General features: G+C 41.7%; 2 protein-coding genes across 5 annotated transcripts in view; both read right to left on the reverse strand.

Moving 5' to 3' along the window:
* The window catches only part of PGGT1B (protein geranylgeranyltransferase type I subunit beta), a 30,826-nt gene extending 27,755 nt beyond the window's left edge, over window positions 1-3,071 (reverse strand). For both annotated transcript variants that reach the window (XR_009545662.1, XM_016187615.2), the window contains exon 1: window positions 2,909-3,071. Coding sequence is in view for 1 of the 2 variants with exons in the window: in XM_016187615.2 (XP_016043101.1) it covers window positions 2,909-3,048 (140 nt within the window). In the remaining variant the exon portion in view is untranslated. The remainder of the gene's footprint in view (window positions 1-2,908) is intronic.
* Window positions 3,072-9,161: 6,090 nt separating this feature from the next.
* CCDC112 (coiled-coil domain containing 112) overlaps window positions 9,162-20,429 on the reverse strand; it is a 34,512-nt gene continuing 23,244 nt past the window's right edge. For 2 of the 3 annotated variants that reach the window (XM_060177184.1, XM_016187616.2), the window contains 4 exons: window positions 18,385-18,798; window positions 15,654-15,749; window positions 12,612-12,730; window positions 9,162-9,718 (listed from right to left, as the gene is read on the reverse strand). In XM_060177184.1, the coding sequence (XP_060033167.1) occupies window positions 9,676-9,718; window positions 12,612-12,730; window positions 15,654-15,749; window positions 18,385-18,798 (672 nt within the window). In that variant the 3' untranslated portion in view covers window positions 9,162-9,675. The remainder of the gene's footprint in view (window positions 9,719-12,611; window positions 12,731-15,653; window positions 15,750-18,384; window positions 18,799-20,429) is intronic. The other variant, XM_060177189.1, reaches the window with a different exon arrangement.

The following is a 20,429-nucleotide window of genomic DNA, read 5'->3' on the forward strand; positions in this document are numbered from 1 at the left end:
AGAAGCTCATTCTAATTTTATAATAATATAATCAATACTCACATCCTGCAAAAGTCAGAAGCCCAATTTATTTTATAAGTTAACAGTATCCATCAAACGTTGGTATCCATTTTTAATTTGTTTTTTTTTCCTGTTTTGTGGGGGGAGACAGCATAATAGCTAGTGACTTACCTAAAGTGCCAATGACCTGTAATATTCTACTCAACCTCCCCCTGCTCCTCTAATCTAGAATGGTTTTCAGTTTTGCTGTAGACCAAAACATGAATGGCTGTAATTTATTTGTAAGGCCTTATAATAGGGAAAAGCAAAAGAAAGTTGGAGATAGATAGAAACAGGCTGGGGTATGGATTGACCCGTCAGTGCCCATGTCCAGTGGAGAAGCAATTACATTATTCAGAACTCTTACCTTCTGCACCCCAACAATAATTGTGTGGTCTATTGCATCAAAGTAAAAGACGTGTGTGTGTGTGTGTGTGTGTGTGTTTTCAGGTCCTGGAACATGATGGCAGAGGAGGTCCTGGTGGGGATTGAATTTTTATGTGGAAAACTGAGAAATGTTAAACATGTACAAACTACTGTAGTTTACTGTTGACTATAAACCATTAATCCCCAATAAAGGAAAAAAAAGAAAGAAAAAAAGAATATTTTTGATCCATATTTCCAGTGGAAGAGAAATGAAAGGAGGAGGATGACCAGTGGGGATGGGGGGGGGAAGTGGGGGTTGATCCTGTATTCTAGCTCTTGGTAATGTGTGTTCCACCAGGTGCACCACCACCCAGCCCCTGCTACTCCCGTCTATGTTAAAGAATTGCAGAAAGTATCTAGTCCATCTCTAATTTTCTTGCTGTGAATAATCAAGCTCAAAGAACTCATGCCATCTGCCCGAGATTCTGATCCTAACACCTAACCAACTAACACCACTCAGGGATTCTAAGTCAGGGGGATTCTAAGTCAGAGTGTGCTGCTCTCCAGAGGGCTATTTCAGCCTGGCTGCACACAGAATCAGTTTCAAAACAAACAGCTAGAGCCCAGCAGCAAAACCTAGAGAGGCCCACCACACCCTACTCCACGACACCAAAGCTGAAGATTCTAGGAGCGTTAGGGGGATGTGAGTGGGGAATCCAAGCATCAGGTATTTTATAAAGTGTTTCCTGGTGAAGCCAGGCTTTCGAAGTACTGCTGTAGAGCAGAGGTTGTCCACTTGGGGCCATACTGCTCCCCTATGGCAGTTCTAAAAACATTCTTTTTTAATTTTTTTTTTTTTTTTTTTTAGTGACTTGCTTTTCTTTTCCTTGTTCTTGGCAATGGATGCACCGGAGACCAGCTGTTGGTGGGGACTGGGAAATAGCTCGCCAGGTGGAGGGCCAGGTGTGAGTCATTGGCCACTGCATGGGAGCAACTTCACTAGGAGTGGAGCAGGTCTGTGGGGTCTGTTGCTCTGTCTTGGGGAACACTTTGTGCAATGTCTTTAGGTGGGCATAGACAGCATAATGGTTAATGCAAAGAGCCTCTCATGCCTGAGGCTCCAAAATCCAGGCTCAATTCCCCCTGCACCACCATAAGCCAGATCTGAACAGTTAGCTCTCTGGTTAAAAAAAGGACGTCTTTGGGAGTCGGGTAGTAGCTAGTAGCGCAGGGGTTAAGCACACATGGCCCCGAAGAGCAAGGTCTGGCTCAAGGACCCCGGTTTGAGTCCCTGGCTTCCCACCTGTAGAGGAGTCGCTTCACAAGTGGTGAAGCAGATCTGCAGGAGTATATCTTTCTCTCCCTGTCTGTGTCTTACCCTCCTCTCCCCATTTCTCTCCGTCCTATCCAACAACGGCATCAATAACAACAATAACTACAACAAGGGCAACAAACGGGGAAGATATATATATGAAGAAGGTCTTTGTCTTCAGGTGGTCATTAGAAATAGTCTCTTTTAGAAAGGGTGATTAATCTCAAGAAATTTGGTTTGTTAATACTTACACTTCCTATAAGTTTTCAAAAGCCCTATTCTAGCAAGCAAACACAGGATTCTTTTGCAAGTTTTGCCTGTCTTCTTCAGTTGTACTCTAGGGTTTACTCTCATCTAATCTTTGTTTCTTGACCACAGGATGCAGAAGTATCACATAAAATGTGCAACACTGACTGACTCCGTCTAATGCAATGTCCAAAGCACAACAGAAGCTCAGAATTCAGGAACTGTGAGAGCACAACAAAATAACTCTCTTGTCCTCCAAACCCTTCCAGCTTGGGAGAGCTACGTTTCAGACAGCAATACAGAGTATAAAGATCATCTCCTCCTCCATCCTCTCTTTATCATTCCTAGACTTTGAAAACTCTGAATGATTAATGCACAATCTCCTCAGCCACTGCCAGATCATCACATACTTCAGCCAGCTCCAACTCACAAGATAAATGCACTTGAACAGATTGCTTCAGGCGACGTGGTGCCTTTCTGGCCAATCTTCTCTTATCCGATTTACAATTCCTGGAAAGTTAAGTCTCTACTCCCAAGCTTAAGCGGCTATGTCGCTCCTACGCACCGAACAGCCCCACACAAGTGAGAGTTCCTGGCTTTATGAAGGAGAGGGAAGCACGGGAGAAACGATTTGTTTGAAATACGATGACAACCTTGTTGGCTTTTTTTTTTTTTTTTTCTATTAGATGAAGGAACCAGGTCAAGTGACTCACAGGCTGGGAGAGGGAGCCAAGAAGCTCCGAGTTGACAATACAAATAGCTTGGATGTAAAATAAATAAATAAAATAAAATAAATTAGGGACCCCCAAGCCCCCGAGTTTCAATCCCACCCGGAACCTTCCCTCTGCAGCCCCGCGGGAGGAGGAGGCGCCCGGCGGCCGCAGGTGGGCAGCGCTGGGCGGACCCAAACTCCGTGACCACCCCGCCGCTCTGGCCACGGGTTACCTGCTGGTCTCCAGCGACGAATAGCGCTCGGGCAAGACGTGCAGGCAGCGCTGGAAAAACCGCACGTGCCGGTCCCGCAGGAAATCCAGCCGCTCTCCCTCGCCGTTCCCCTCCAGCTTCTCGTCCTCGGAGGCCGCCATGATGCTACGGAAGCTACGCCCGTCGCGACCCGGAAGCAGTTGGCGCGCGTTGTGCGGTAACCCGAGGGGTGGTGGCAGATGATGAATGGACGCAGAATTCTGGTCACCCTGTCACGGTCTCGGGCCGCTTCTTCTTCTTTTTTCCCCCCATTTTTTCCTTCGCTAGCCCCCCAGCCTATCTTTCTTACTCTAAACCTCAATGATTTAGCTCTCGTACATCTTGTAAAAGTGCTCCCCGCCCCCAACTCACAATTCCCCCCCCAACTATTATAGTTCCCTCCTTGGGTATTATGGAAGTTCAAGGTCAATAGATTGAAGTTCCATGAAAAAAAATAGGGTGCGTAGCTATTAACTTGCCAGCAGACTTTTAATTTTTCTTTGAAGGTCGGATTTTAAGGTGAAAGGACAGAGAAACAGCCTGCTTTGGACAGAAACAAATGGTTATTAAATAGCTGCCCATGCTACCAAAGTTTAGAAGTGTTCCATATCCTCTCTAGGACATTAAGAACCACCATACTGAATATACAAACGGGAGACTCACATACATTTATTCATGTGACTCGTAGCATCATCTTTACATCTTAAAATCTATTTTTTAAAGAATTATTAAATGGGACCGGATGGTGACGCACCTGGTTGAGTACACGTTACAGTGCTCAAGGGACCCGGGTTCGAGCCCCTGGTCCCCAGCTGCAGAGGGAGTTTTGCAAGTGAAGCAGGGCTGCAGGTGTCTCTCTTTCTCTTTCCTCTCTATCTCTCCTACTCTCTCGACTTTTGGCTGTTTCTATCCAATAAATAAAGATTAAAAATATTATTAATTGGATTGGGGAGATAGCATAATGGTTCTGCAAAAGACTTGTAAGCCCAAGACTCTTGAGGTCCCAGGTTCAAGAGCTGAGCAGTGTTTTGGTCTCTCACTCTCATTGAAGATATTAAAAAATAAATTATTTATTTACTAATGAGAGAGAACCAGAGCATCAGTTTGGCAAATGCGATGCCAGGGATTGAACTAAAGACCTCATGTCTGGGAGTCCAGTGCCTTATCCATTCTACTTGTGCAGAAGACAAAGCAGGGGCACTATCCGTGCATGCTCTCATTGATCTCTTGGGGAGTGGGTTGTGGCATGTCTGCTTAAGCACACACATAACCATGAGCAAAGACCAGGGTTCAAGCCTCTTTTCCCCTACCTGCAGTGGTGATAGTGGTGAAAACTTGCAGGTGTCTCTCTTTCTCCTTCTCTATCAATTTCTATCTGTCCCAGCAAACAAAATAGAAAGGGGGGGGGGAGAGGAAAAAGATGACTTCGGGGATCTGTGATTCATAGTGCCAGCATTCAGCCCCAGCCAGATTGCTGGTGGTAAAAAAAAAAAAAAAAAAAAAATTTTTTTAAAGCCAAACAGGGTAGCGTAGCGGGTTAAGCGCACATGGTGCAAAGCACAAAGACCGCTGCAGGTATCCAGTTTGAGCCCGGGCTCCCTACCATCAGGGGAGTCACTTCACAGTCAGTGAAGCAGGTCTGCAGGTGTCTTTCTATCCCCCCTCTGCCTCCCCTCATGTCTCAATTTCTTTCTGTCCTATCCAATGACAGCAGCAACAACAATAATAATAATTATCACAACAATGATAAAACAAGGGCAACAAAAGGGGGGAAAATGGTCTCCAGGAGCAGTGGAGGCACCGAGCCCCGGCAATAACCCTGGAGGCAAAAAAAAAAAAAAAAAGCCAAACATACCTAAAAACCTGTAATAGAAGATGTGTTTATTTTACTTCCTTTATATGAAGATTTATTTAGTGTTAATTTAAAAAAATATTTATTTTCCCTTTTGTTTGTTGCCCTTGTTTTTTTTTTTTTTTTTTTTTATCTTTATATTGGCACTGTTTACGTATGAATGTGGTTTACAGATACTGTACTTGTATGACTCTGTATCAGTCAACCGCTGATTTTTGTTTTCCAACATAAATTAACAACTTGTACATGTCATTCTTTCCCCCAGTCCTTGCACCTTGAGCCACATGCGTCCATGTTATTCTTTTTTTTTTTTTTCATCCAGGGTTATTGCTGGGCTCGGTGCCTGCACCATGAATCCACCGCTCCTGGAGGCCATTTTTTCCCCTTTTGTTGCCCTAGTTGTTGCAGCCTCGTTGCATTATTATTGCCATTGTTGATGTTGCTTTGTTGTTGGATAGGACAGAGAGAAATGGAGAGAGGAGGGGAAGACAGAGAGAGAGGGGAGAGAAAGATAGACACCTGCAGACCTGCTTCACCGCCCGTGAAGTGGCTCCCCACTAGGGGAGCCAGGGGCTCGAACCGGGATCCTTACGCCGGTCCCTGCGCTTTGCGCCACGTGCGCTTAACCCACTGCGCCACTGCCCGACTCCCTCTTTAGGTGTTTTTTAAAAATTATTATTAAACAATTTGTTCTGCTTTATATCTTACTGCTTTTCAGCCACCAAGTTGCAGATGGTATCATGATGCCAACCTGCCTTCCTTGAACAGACAACACCTTTTCGGGGTATCTCTCTCTCCGGCGGGGTGGTCTCCAGGGGAAAGGTAATGGGCTGGTTCTTTCTCGCTCACAACAGGGGTGACACGAAGTAAAAGACACCAGGGGACTCTTAGCGTGCCTAGAATCTGAGTCCTAGAGTCCCAGAATCCTAGAGTCCATTTATTAGCAAAGTGGACATGAGTTAGAGAAGCAATGGAGGTAATTATTGTTGAAATATGTCAGAAATTACAGGTTTCTTAACAGTCATCATGCCCCTAAGGTAGGGGGCTGGTATGACAGGAATTGATGAGATACAAGACAGTTATTCTCCATAACACAAGCAACTTAATTACCCAAAGGTATTTGAGAGAAGCATAGGGGTTAAACCCGTAGGGTGAGACAGAGAGAAGATGGATATCAAAAGGCCATATAGTTTGGAATTTCTCTTATCTGGGGTCTGAGGTGTGTGATGAAGTGTGTGATAAGGTGTGTTCTTCTGTGATCAGAAGGTGACTTTGAATGAGTGAATCTGCGGCCATGTGGCCTGCAGTTAATGGAGGGAAGTACTGGGGTTTCTGTGGGCCTGAGAGTCAAGAAGGAAAGAACCAAGTCTGAGTTTCCCCCCTTATGCTCACCTCGGTTGAGAGAGACTTACCAAGAGGTTATCTTCTCAGACCTCCATCCAAGGATGGGGGTGGTTCTCCCTAAGCTCTATCAGGCTTACACATGGTCCCAACAACACCTCATGAATGAGTCCTGGAACCTCATCTCGCTAGAGTCCTATCCTATCAGGGAAAAATAGAAATAGGCTGGGGGTATGGATCAACATGCTAATGTCCTTGCCCAGTGCAGAAGCAATTAAAGCCAGACCTCCCTCCCATCTTGTGCACCCCATAAAGATCTTTGGTTCATATCCCCAGGGGGATAAAGAATAAGAAAACTTCCAGTGGAGAGGATGGGATATGGAACTCTAGTGGTGGAAAAAGTATGGAATTGTACCTCTCTTATCCTACAATCCTACTAATTATTATTAAATCACTAACAAATAAATTAAAAAATAGTCATAAGAATCACATCAACCAGTATGCTTATCTTAGAAGTAGAACCTGAGGGAGTCAGGTGGTAGCACAGCGGGTTAAGCGCAGGTGGCGCAAAGCACAAGGACCTGAGTAAGGATCCTGGTTTAAGCCCCTGGCTCTCCGCCTTCAGGGGAGTCGCTTCACAGGCGGTGAAGCAGGTCTGCAGGTGTGTGTCTTTCTCTCCCCCTCTGTCTTCCCCTCCTCTCTCCCCTTCTCTCTGTCCTATCCAACAATGATGACAACAATAATAACTACAACAATAAAACAACAAGTGCAACAAAAGGGAATATTTTTTTTAAAAAGTAGAACCTAAAAGTTGTATTTGTGTGCAACAAAAAGCAGCATGTTTGAAAGCAATAAAACACATTAACTTTTCACGTAGTGGTTGCGCTTTGTTTTGAAATTTCCTTGTTCTGAATTTTTATTATTGATTTAAAAAAAAATTTATTCATGTATTGGATAGAGATAGAGAGAAACTGAGATGGGAGGGGAAGGTAGAGAGGGAGAGACACCTGCAGCCCTGCTTCACCACTCATGCTTTCCCCCTGTATGTGGGAAGTGGGGATTTGAACTGGTGTCCTGACTCATGAGAATGTGTGCGCTCATCCAGTCGTACCACAACTTGGCCCTTTTTTCTTTTATTAAGATAGAGATGTGGGGGGGGGGGATAGAGACCACAGCACTGAAAAGTTTCCTTCAGTGTAGTGGGGGCCAGACTCTACCCTGGGTCTCATGGCAAAACATGAGCTATTATTTTACCATCCCTACATTTTACTTCTTTTTTTTTAAAAAAAAATTTTATTTTCCCTTTTGTTACCCTTGTTTTTTATTATTGTTGTAGTTATTATTGTTGTTGATTATTGATGTCGTCGTCGTCATTGGACAGGACAGAGAGAAATGGAGAGAGGAGAAGACAGAGAGGGCGAGAGAGGGCAACACCTGCAGACCTGCCTCACTGCCTATAAAGCGACCCCTCTGCAGGTGGGGAGCTGGGGGCTCGAACCAGGATCCTTAAGCTGGTTCTTGTGCTTCACACCATGTGCGCTTAACTTACTGTGCTACTGCCCGACTCCTGCTATATTTGACTTCTATACTGCCTCAAATGTTTCTACAAAAAAAAAATTATGGAGAACATATACTACAAATAATATATGTAGTCCTGATCATGGATATTTTATGTCAACTCATTTTATAGGAGTAATTGTATGGCCAACTGAATGTTGTGTAGCCAGTGGAAGCCTCTTGCTTTGAATATTAACTCAGATAAGAAAAGTTTCTGATCCTAGTCATATAGTAAATGTCTGGAAAGTTTGACTTAAATGTTGCAAATTACAAGCAAAAACTCTCTAAAGGTTAAAAAAAAAGTTAAGAAAAAAGTTTCATTACATCTATTATGCACATAGTTGCTTTTCTATAAGTTGAGAACTAATGAAAGTTAACAGTTAAGATTTCCTACCAGGAAACGTTGAGCCAAGTTAACTTAAATTGTGTTCTCTTATACAAAAGCTTAGAAATCATAAAACTAGCATTTTGGGCTAGCAACTTTGTTTTTCTTATTTATTAATTTTTTAAAGGACAGCTTGATTCCACCTAAGTTGTGCACACACATTATAGTGCACAAGGACCCAGGTTCAACCCCCCTCGTCCTCATGAGTGGTGAATTAGGGCTGCAAGTGTATCTTTGTCTCTTTATCTCTCCTGCCTTCTTAATTTCTTTTTGTTTCTACCCAATGTAAGTAGTAATAAGTTTTCTGGGTTTTTTTTTTTTTTTTTTTTTGCCTCCAGGGATATTGCTAAGACTCGGTGCCTGCACCAAATCCCCTGCTCCTGGAGGCTATTTTTTTCCCCTTTTGTTGTCCTTGTTATGGTTATTATTGTTATTATTGATGTCGTTGTTGTTGGATCGGACAGAGAGAAATGGAGAGAGGAGGGGAAGACAGAGAGGAGGAGAGCAAGACAGACACCTGCAGACCTGCTTCACCACCTGTGAAGCGACCCCCCTGCATGTGGGGAGCCGGGGGCTCGAACCAGGATCCTTACTCGGGTCCGTGTGCTTTGCGCCATATGCGCTTAACCTGCTGCACTACTGCCCAACCGCCTTCTGTTCATTTTTAAAGGTGAATTTATTTATTTACTTATTTATGAGAAGGAGAATCCAAAAATTGCTCTGGCCCATGTGAATCCAGGGGTTGAACTTGCAAATCATGCATTTTACTTGCTGTGCCACTTCCTGGGATGCTGGCCTTGAAATTTTCAAACACTTTTAAATGCCACTGTATTCTAAAGTTAGCTTATTTCCGATAATGTTTCAGGACAGAGAATTTCCAAATTTTGCAGCAGAAAGAAGCAGAAAAGGAAACTGCATCAGCCAGGCGGGCGTGCAAGACACAGAGATTTTATAAGTGTGTGAAGTCCAGATAGGCCGAAGCTGAAATTGGGACCAGCTCAAGGGAACCACAAAGGTTTTTCTCGATAATACAAATCATGGGTTATATATAAGGTGAGAGGCATATTTTTTAAATGAGTAATTTTCCATATAAAACAAAGCATGCTTCAAACAAATACAAAATATTTATTACACAAAAATGTAACCATTGACAAACTAACTTTTTAAATATAGAAAAAGCACTACCTTTTTTTTTTAACTTAAAAAAATTTTTTCCCCCACTTTTGGTACTATATAAAATTGTGGCTTAAAAATGTCAATCTTTGATTGCACCATTTCTTTTTTAAGTACCAAGATGAAAACAGTGTATCTGAAATATTCTGAGCATTTAAAGGAAATAATGCTTGTAACACAAACTCTTAAAGAAAAAAAAAAAAAGAGACCACATCAATAATAATCCAGCACATACATCAAATACCTTCTCAGTATAACTAGGAAATAACTAATTCCAGTGCTTCAGGGAACTTAATACCTGTCTACAAATTCACATATGACAAAATAAGCAGTCTGACTAGGCTAGTGATACTTAAAGAACATGGTCAGGCCACTCTCTTCGGCACAGTTGAGTATGTTAACATCATCATCATCATCAACTGAGTATCAATTTTCATGATCTCATATTCTTTCCTTTATTCCTTGTCTCCAGGCTGGAACAGCCCTAAGGATAAAAAGAAGAAAAAGAGGTTCAAGAAAGAACAATTATAAATATATAGGAAATATATATATATATATATATATATATATATATATGTAAAATCTTAGCAGATTGAACATTAACTTCAAAGAGGTAGATCACAGGATTCTCTAAATCCACTTTGGCTGGTTCACTTACTAACAAAGCCCCCAAACCTAGATATAGACCAGGTCCCATGAGATAGGGCAGATGTACACATGTATCCATAAATTAGGGGAAAATATATACTTGAAAGCAAAAGTGCACAATAGTCTGCAGTGAGTCAATAAATGAAGCAAGTCAGTAGAAAGACCTAAAAAGACACCATAAAGTTCCTAATGAAATAGTTTATTTTTTATAAATCTATTTAAATTTTTTAAAATATTTATTTATTTTCCCTTTGTTGCCATTTTTTTAAATTGTTGCAGTTGTTGTTGTTATTGATGTCTTCATTGTTAAGATAGGACAGAGAAAAATGGAGAGAGGAGGGAAAGACAGAGGGGGAACAGAGAGGGGGAGAGAAAGATAGACACCTGCAGACCTGCTTCACTGCCTGTGAAGTGACTCCCCTGCAGAAGGGGAGCCAGGGTCTCAAACCAGGATCCTAGCACTGGTCCTTACCCAATGCGCTACCATGCGACTCCCATGAAATAGTTTCTACTTAGACCTAGATACCCTCCTCACCTATATCCTATTACACTTCTCTCACTCACTCCAAAGCTAACCGTATAAAGTAAAGACTACAAAAGCTGCATAAGGGTAAGAGACTGGCTTACTTTAATGATGACTCCTTAGTCACTATCAGGCTACCCCATCAGATGGGGCCCTAGTGGGGGGGAGTCCTGGGATTCCCCCACATACATGATGAGCCTAGACCTCGAATAGATCCCTCTTTCCATTGTCACTGGTCATCTCCATCAGGAACAACACAATGGACCCCTTTGTGGGCCCCCATAGGACCCTGAGTTCAATGTGGATCAACAATGATAGAGAATGTTCCATCCTCTGAAGGGAACATATTCTAAATACCACCTGAGGAAGATGGGTCCTGAAATTGGGGCAGGCTGGAACGTTTCTACTCAATGACCACAGAATGTGAGCTCAGGTGTAGAGGGATTCAGAGGTCACATAGGCTCCTAAGCTGAATATGGGCCCCAGATCACATCAAATCCATGGGGTTTACAGTCAACAATATTTATACACCTTTCCCATATTTGGGAGCTACTCTCTCCCCTGACCCAGCTTTCTGGTACTTTTTCTAGCCATGACATCATCTCCCCAGACAGTAACTTGGGTCCACCTGTATATCAGAGGTCAGGCTCAGGCAAAAACTAGTATAGTCATGGGTCCTTTGGGATATAACTAAAATATGCCCACTAGCTATCTTCAAAACAGGGACCCCCAACTCTTCATCTGCACTAGTCCAGCCTTTAGGTTCATGATTAGTCAACAACTTGTTTGACTTTGTATGTTAACTCTTTTCAGCCACCAGGTTCCAGATGCTAACATGATGCCAACCAGACTTCCCTGGACAGACAACCCCACCAATGTGTCCTGGAGATCCAATTCCCCAGAACCCCACCCCACTAGGAAAGAGAGAGACAGGCTGGGAGTATGGATCGACCTGTCAACACCCATGTTCAGTGGGGAAGCAATTACAGAAGCCAGACATTCCACCTTCTGCATCCCATAATGACCCTGGGTCCATATTCCCAGAGGGTCAAAGAATAGGAAAGCTATCAGGGGAGGGGATGGGATATGGAGTTCTGGTGGTGGGAATTGTGTGAAACTGTACCCCTCTTATCCTATGGTTTGTCAGTGTTTCCTTTTTATTAATAGAAATTAAAAAAAAAAAGAGGTAAATCAACAAAATTGGAGATGACAGGTGTTGGTGAAGATTGTGGCTCTGATGGTAGGAATTCAAAGTGGTGCAGCCCCTTTGTAAGACTGTACAGAGAGTCCTTAAACAAATAAAAATGGAATTACAGTGGTCCGGGAGATGGCACAATGGATAAAGCATTGGATTCTCAACCATGAGGTCCTGAGTTTAATCCCTGGCAGCACATGTACCAGAGTAATGTCTGGCTCTTTCTCTCTCTCTCCCCCTATCTTTCTCATGAATAAATAAAAAAAGTTTTAGAAAATGGACTTACATTATGATCAGTACCACTCTTGGGCATCTATCCCAAGGATACTCAAACACTAATTTGAAGGGACATATTCACCCTCTATTCATAGCTGCATTATTCCCAGTAGCCAAAGAGTGGAAGCAACCTAAATGCCCATCATCAGATGACTGGCTAAAGGAGTTATGGGATATCTAGTCTATGGAATACAACTCTGCAGTCAAATAAGAGGATATTGTGTCCTTTGGAACAAAATAGATGGTACTGGAGGTGATTATGCTCAGTGAGAAAAAGAGATGAAAGACAACCACCAGAAGGTTTTACTCGTATGTGGAATCTAAAGAATGGATACACACATAAACTTGTAAAATCAATCAATCAATAAATGAACCAATCAATAAATAAAAGAAAACAGCAGAAGCAAACAAATTGTCTCTTAAGGCTCTGTGAGGATTATGGCGGTTATCTTTGGGAGGGCGGGGGATGGCACAGAACTTTGATAGTGGGTAGGGTGCAGAGCTATGCCTTACAAAGCCACTGTTAATTACAAAAAATTAAAAAGAAAATGACTTGGAAAAAAGTGGACGCCTCAGGGAAGTAAAATAAATAAATAAGTAAAATAAAAAGATATAGATACTTTATCAACGTTTTCATACAAGCTCCAACACAGAAGTAGAAACGGTATCAAAGAGGCACGTCTAGTTATTATTATTACATCATCCTGACGCAGCCACCATCAAACTCCTCTTTACCTGTGTGGTATATGGAGAAGGGGCCCAGAGCCTGTTGGTCCTGTCTTTTTGATTCGTTCCTCCCAGCCTTTGGTAGGTTTGTAAAGCCTCGTGGGATCTCTACTAACATTGTTTTCTACCTGGAATCAGCAGTAAAATGAGTGTCAATTAATTTATATGAACTGTTTCATTAATACTAGTAAGTGAGATCCTTAGTAACAGAAAGCAGTTTTTTTTTTTTGTTGTTTGTTTGGTTTTTTTTTTTAACCAGAGCACTGCGTAGCTCTGGCTTATGGTGGTGCGGGGACTGAACCTGGGACTTAGGAGCCTCAGGCATGAGAGTTTGTTTGCATCACCACTATGCTATCTACCCCTGCCCAAGAAAGCATAGGTTAACACATATTTCATATTAGCCAAACAAACAGAAAGACTGTGGTGAACTTTTTATTGTGCTAAAAGCAAAAATAAAATTTGGGCCACGTCATAATAAGCCGTGATGTTGGTTGAATTTTCTAGCTAAACCTTTTTTTTTTTTTTCTTTTTCATTCTGTTACGTTGCTTTCTGTTTCTGTTATGAGATAAGTGAAATCAGCAAAGTTCTGATTATGGCACTGACAGACAATGAGTTAGGATAAATAGTCATCAGGAGATACCCGTAGCTTTAGATCTGAGCAGTGGTCATCACTGCCATACATCTAACGGAGATGTTCACACAGGAATACATGAATATGAAGAGTAGGAAGAGGAGAACTAACAAAGGGAGAAGAAAATGAAGGGCTTACAATATGAAATGATGAGAATTCAAACAGTTTCTTAAACTGTACTAAGCAGGGTTGGGTGGTGGCACACCTGGTTGAGTGCACATATTACAGTGCACAAGGACCAGGGTTAGCATCTCCAGTTCCCATCTGCAAGGGGAAACCTTAGCAAGTGGTGAAGGGTTGCAGGTGTTTCTGTCTCTCTCCATCTTTCTCCCCCTCTTAATTTCTGGCTGTCTCTATCAAATAAATAAATAAACCAATAATTGAAAACTGTACTAAGCTATTAAGCTATATTTTGTGATATTTATTATCAAAGTATGGAATTTAAGTTTGTATTTTATTTTCTTTTTTAAATTTTTGTTATCTTTATTTATTGGGTAGAGACTGCCAGAAATTGAGAGGGAAGGGAGAGATAAAGAGGGAGAGACACCTGTTGGGGAATGGACACATTGCCCGGGAAAAGTCCAGGCAGTAGTTTCTATGAGGTCTGAGTGGGTCTGACCCCCACTCACCCACCCCTCTCACCCACCCCCCGCGGTTGAGATATGGCTGGTTCCCCCGACCTCTGGAATTTATGATGGCTGGACCCCCTAACATGGGCACCTCTCTCACATGCCACACCTCCCCCCTTTCCTTCTTTAATTAGAAGCCATGGATTACTATGTGTGGTTAACTTACAAAACTGACAACAAACATCCTGATTGCTCAGCTGCCCCCCCCCCCCCCCGCCCTAAAGTGCCTGTAATCTATCTCTGGAAAAATGTACATTGTAAGGTTTGTGACCAAACCTTGTATCATAATCTTTTACTTGTGATCAAACAGTCTGTGACTATGCATTGTATTGCTCTGTGTTTGGGTTAATGGTTACCTCAACCTCCCCCTAGAATTTGGGGTATATCTGCCTGCCTTTTCTTTTAATAAACGGGTTGCCCACCTTTTCGAGGCTGCTCCCGGAGTTGAATGAATCTGAGATTTCTCTGTACAAGTTGCCCCCGACACGCAGTTACCCCGGGACTCCCTGGGGAGCCACTCTGACCCTCGTCCCTTGTGACCAGGGAACCAAGAGTGGCCTGCAGACACCTGAAGCCTTGCTTTACCACTCGTGAAGCTTGCCCGCTGCAGGTGCTTGAACCCAGGTCCCTGCTTACTATAACATATAGGCTCAACGAGGTACGCCACCACCCGGCCCCTAAGTTTGTATTTTCTAAATTAATTAATGTTCGGAAATTGTGAAGATGTGGTTGAGTTAGGCAGGACCCACAAACCACCATATTTCCATGTGAGTATTATTATTTACATATCAATCTTCTGCCTTGTTTAAAAAATGACTCCTCTGCCACCACATTATCCCCTCAGGGTATTGCCCGTTCCAGCCAGCAAAAAAAACTATAGCAACCATTACTAAGGAAGTTACCAGAATGCCTTTTTCTCTTCTCTACCCTCTTCCTTAGCCAATTTCATCCTGACTTGCCACTTCCGTTTTTACCCAAAAACACGCTGCTGTTTCTGGTTTTGCCCTGTTTTTCTCTTCTGCTTCCAGACCTGAAGAAGACCTGGAGAAGGGCTGGTGTGCATAGTGGGAGTCAGCCATTTTGCTAGCTCCACGTGGCCTAAACCCGCTGTACTCACAGCTGACTCTGGGGCGTCCACATGAATAATTTGTGTTCCCACTCTGCCACGAGTTCCTGGTCTCTCTCTCTCTCTCCCGCAACACAACCCCGACAAATTAACTTGCTGGGGCTGACATTTTCAGATAGACAGAGGAGGAAAGATACTATAGGTTCACATATTGTGGTGGGGGCTCAGTTCCAACTTGGGTTGTGTGTATGACAACCCTGACAAGCAGGCAACCTACCAAGTATGCCATCTTGCTGACTCTATGTTTGTATTCTTGTATATGTATTCTGACTACTCTCTGGGTTCACCACTGGGGCTCATTACCATTCCTGGTAGCCACTTCTGTTGTTGCTGTTTTTAAAGATGGTGAGTGACAGAAAGAGACAGAGAGGGGTCTCTACTAGAAAGGCAAGAAAGGTAGGAGTAGACGGCATAATGGTTATGCAAAAAGACTCATGGCTGAGGCTCTGAAGTCCCAGATTCAATCCTCTGCAACACCAAAGACAACTAACTGCACCAGTGCTGCACGTACCCCTTGAGGATGAGGGCTGGGGGCTCAAGCCCAGGTCTTTAAGCATGATAACATGTAGTAGGTGAGGCACTACCCAGCCCCTATGTTTGTGTTTTACAAATCAAGGAATTAGGAAAAGAACAATAAAAATAAACTAATCTCAGCACAGAATACCTTTTCTTTTAATTTTGTCAGTCTTCTTTGCTTTTCTGCCTTTTCATTGTCCTTTGATTGCTTATCTAGAAGTTTCAATTCAAGTTTATGTAAATCCTAAAAAATAATACCACCAAGGTCAGTAATTTGAAAAATACTGAGAGAGGGACCTCATAACATACTATACAAAATGGTTAAACCAACAAGAAGAAATATTGCAGAAATGAACCAGGACAAGAGTCCACCTAAAAGTCCCCCGAAGGTTGAGAACAAAATAATGATGTCAACATCCAAACACTAGTTAAGTATATAATAACAGGAGTAAGTAAAGAGTTTGAACAAACTGTCATCAGAAATGCAGAAACAACAAATGAGACTCTGAAAGAAAACACTAATTATCTCAAGGTTATTACAAAGTTGAAAGCTGAAATAGCTGAGCTAACAACAAAACTAGCTGAACAAGCTAGTTTTTCCCTGTATCAGAACAGGGTAACAAAATAGATGAACTCCAGAAAACAGTAGAATGGGAGAGAGAATAGAATCAATGAGGCTGAAGACAGATTTAGCAAGATCGAGGACGAATTAGAGACAACTAAAAAAGAAGAGATCTTAAAAAGAGATTAAGAGATACTGAAAACAACAACAGAAACCTATGGGATGACTTCAAAAGAAATAATATACACATTATTGGCTTACCAGAGAGAGGGAGGGTAAGAAAGCATTCTTCAGGACATAATAGCTGAGAACTTCTCTAGTCTAGACAACATAAAAGACAAAGTTTCAAGGGGCCCAGAGGGTCCCAAACATAATTAACTCAAGACATACCATATTTAGAATGGAAAGGAATAAGGATAAAGAAAGGATCCTGAAGGCTGCAAGAGAATAAATAAAGAGTCACCTACAGAGGAAAACCCCTAAGATTAGCAGCAGACTTCTCCACACAAACAACACAGGCCAGAAGAGAATGGCAAGATATCTATTGAGTGCTCAATGAGAAAGTCTTTCAACCAAGAATACTATATCCTGCTAGACTGTCACACAGACTAGATAGATGCATAAAAACTTTCTCAGACAAGCAACAGTTGAAAGAATCAACTATCACTAAGCCTGCCCTGAAAGAAGTTCTGAAAGGTCTCCTATAAACAGTCAGATCACCATAAATATGCCATATATCAGAACACTCTAAAAATCTATAAGAATGGCGTTAAAATATCTTCAATCTTTGATATCAATAAATGTCAATGGCCTGAATTCACCTATTAAGAGGCATAGAGTAGGAGCATGGATCAGAAAACACAACCCAACAATATGCTGTCTATAGGAAACCCATCTAACTCAATAAGACAAACACAGACTCAAAGTGAAAGGAGAACTATCATACAAGCCAACAGCCCACAAAAAGGGGCAGGAACAGCTATTCTCATATCTGACATGATAGATCTTAAAACAAATAAAATTTAAAAAGATAGGGATGGACATTACTTAGTGCTCAGAGGATCAGTAAATCAAGAGGACTTAACAATTATTAACATTTATGCACCCAATGAGAAGCCATCTAAATACATCAAACATCTACTGAAAGAGCTACAGCAATATATTAACAGCAACACACTAATAGTAGGGGACTTCAACACCCCACTCTCTCAACTGGACAGATAATCCAGGCAGAAAATCATTAAAGAAATGAGGGAGCTAAATGAGAAGATAGATAAACTAGAACTATTGGACATTTTCAGAGACATTCACCCCAAGAAACTGTAATACACATTTTACTCAAGTCCACATGGGTCATTCTCAAGGATAGACCATATATTAGGCCACAAAGACAGCATCAGCCAATTCAAGAACATTGAAATCATCCCAAGCATCTTCTCAGTCCACAGTGGAATTAAACTAACACTTAACAATCAACAAAAGATTAATAATAGTCCCCAAATGTGGAAGCTCAACAGTACAATACTTAACAACTACTGGGTCAAAGAGGAAATTAAGGAATAAATCAAAATGTTTTGAGAGTTCAACGAAAATGAAGACACAAGCTATTAAAATATTTGGGGCACAGCTATGAACTTCCCTCTCAGTCCTGAGAGGGAAGTTCATAGCCATACAAGCACACATAAAGAAACAAGAAAAAGCACAAACAGCCTGATTGCACATCTTAAAGATCTAGAAGAAGATGAACAAAGGAACCCTAAAGCAACCAGAAGGGCACCCATATAAAAAGATCTGTGTACACATGTGTTCTTAGCAGCACAATTTATAATAGCCAAAACCTGGAAGCAACCCAGGTGTCCAACAACAGATGAGTGGCTGAGCAAGTTGTGGTCTATATACACAATGGAATACTACTCAGCTGTAAAAAATGGTGACTTCACCATTTTCAGCTGATCTTGGATGGACCTTGAAAAATTCATGTTAAGTGAAATAAGTCAGAAACAGAAGGATGAATATGGGATGATGTCACTCTCAGGCAGAAGTTGAAAAACAAGATTAGAAGAGAAAACACAAGTAGAACCTGAACTGGAATTGGTGTATTGCACCAAAGTAAAAGACTCTGGGGTGGGTGGGTGGGGGAGAGGATACAAGTCCAAGAAGAATGACAGAGGACCTAGTGGGGGTTTTATTGTTACATGGAAAACTGGGAAATGTTATGCATATACAAACTATTGTATTTACTGTTGAAGGAAAAACATTAATTCCCCAACAAAGAAAAATAAAAAAAAAAAGCAATTTAGGTCATGGATCTACTTACTCTTTCTTGAAACCTGGAAATTTCATCAGCAGCAGTTTTCCTTCTTTCTGCCTTTTCTGTTTTTTCCCTCAGCTCCTTCTCAAGTCTCAGAAATTCTTCCTGCTCTTTCTTTTGCTGGTTGTAACTTTCTAGTAGTAGCTTCAGTTTAAATTGGCGCTGCCGCTCTCTCTGCTGCTTCTTCTCTTTCTCTTCCTCTTCTTTTAACTGGGAAGCGTATTTCATGGACGTTTCTATGCTTTTCTGATTCCTCCAGGCTTCCACAGCCAACTTCTGTTTTTTCCTTTGTTCTTCCTTTTGCTTCTGGCTATTTTCTTGTTTATTATGAAAAGGCATAGGCATGTTCTCTGCCTTTTCCTTTAGCTTGAAGAACTCCTCTTTCTTTTGCTGCTTTTTAGTTTTCCAGTTCTGAATAGACTTGATTACAAAAAAATAAGATATCAAGAGAAAAATATTTACTCACCAGATATTTGGGTATATGCACAACCCAATACAATATTAGGCATAGTGTGAAGCTAAGCTGCGACAGAGCAGATGCTCAAAAAAGAAAAGTTAGGGGGCCAAGTGGTGGCACAGCTGGTTAAGTGCACATACGATAGTGCTCAAGGCCCCGGGTTCAACCACCTGGTCCCCACCTGCAGGGAGAATGCTACACAAGTGGTTACTGCAGGTGTTTCTCTATCTCTCTCCGTCTCTACCTCCCCCTTCCCTCCCAATTTCTCTCTGTCTCTATCCAATAATAAACAAATAAATAATAAAAAAAAAAAAGTTAGAGGAGAACAAACATATATCTTGGACTTATAACTAGCAAAAATCACAATAAATGCTTTATACTCATTCTATCTTTTTAAAAAGTATTTTGAATGAAAAAAAGAAAAATATATATTTACTTACCAAAAACCAATTTATCTATCAATATAAGCAAGTGAGAGAGAGAGAGAGAATATCAGAGTACCTCTCTAACCCATGTGATGTCAGGGATTCAACTCAAGACCTTATGCCTTTAAGTCTAATGCTTGAATCACAGCACCAACTCACAGACTATTAAAAAACATTTTAAAATACAGCCTCAAGTCCATAAAAAGAATATTGATTGTGGAATGGTGTTTGCTTAGGTCTAAAAGTGTTTTTTTCTAATATATTCATTTATTTATTATTTGATAGAGAACGAGAGAAATTGAGAGGGGAGGGAAAGATAGAGAGGAGAGAAACAGAGAAATGCCTGCAGCCCTGTTTCACCACTATTGAAGCTCTTCGCCTGCAGGTGGGGACCAGGCTAAGTGTTTTTAAAACCAATGTAATCAATATAAACGTTGAATACATAATAGTCTGGCAACCTACTAGGTATTGTAAGAAAAATAAGAACACTCTCCAACATGTGTGGGGAAATTGTGAGGCATGGTTGAGCATCGGGTGGGACCCCCTATTGAAAAGTGGGAACCCGGATGACACGACCTTTCTGTCAGTCTCTCTACTTGAGATTGAGCATGGAAGAAAACAACCACCAGGGAAAAGTTCCCTCTATCAGCCTCTCTGCCTCACAAAAGACTCTGCTTGCAACCCATTTCCTCGTTCTTAAACCAGCTGGTTCATTTACTCAGAGGTTAATAGAAGTCCATCTTCTCTGATCATATGACCCATACATCATTTTTCTTCTCTGTCAAACTATAATCAGTGATAGTCCCCTTACTCTTGCACCTTCTCTGACCCTTTTAATCCTACATGATCTGTCTCCTCTCTTAAGTCTTCTCTCTGCTAGTTATTGATAACCCTACTTCCCTCATTCCTTTGATCAACTAAACCCCTTGTTCAACATTTACTAGGGATGCTCTGACCTTTTCCCAACCCCGTTTCTCTTTGTCCCTCTCCTCCCAAACCATATATGGAATGGATAACTTACTTCCTCCTACAACCCCTTATAAGCCCTACTTTGCTGTTCAATAAACGGATTGCCCATGAGACAAGTCCCCAGGTCTTCTCTTGTCATGACACTAGCATCGGGCATAGAGAGAGACCTGTATGGCTCCACCCCTGCTGCCCTGGAACAT

Source organism: Erinaceus europaeus, chromosome 2 (assembly GCF_950295315.1).
Source record: "Erinaceus europaeus chromosome 2, mEriEur2.1, whole genome shotgun sequence".
Classification (NCBI taxonomy): Eukaryota; Metazoa; Chordata; class Mammalia; order Eulipotyphla; family Erinaceidae; genus Erinaceus; species Erinaceus europaeus.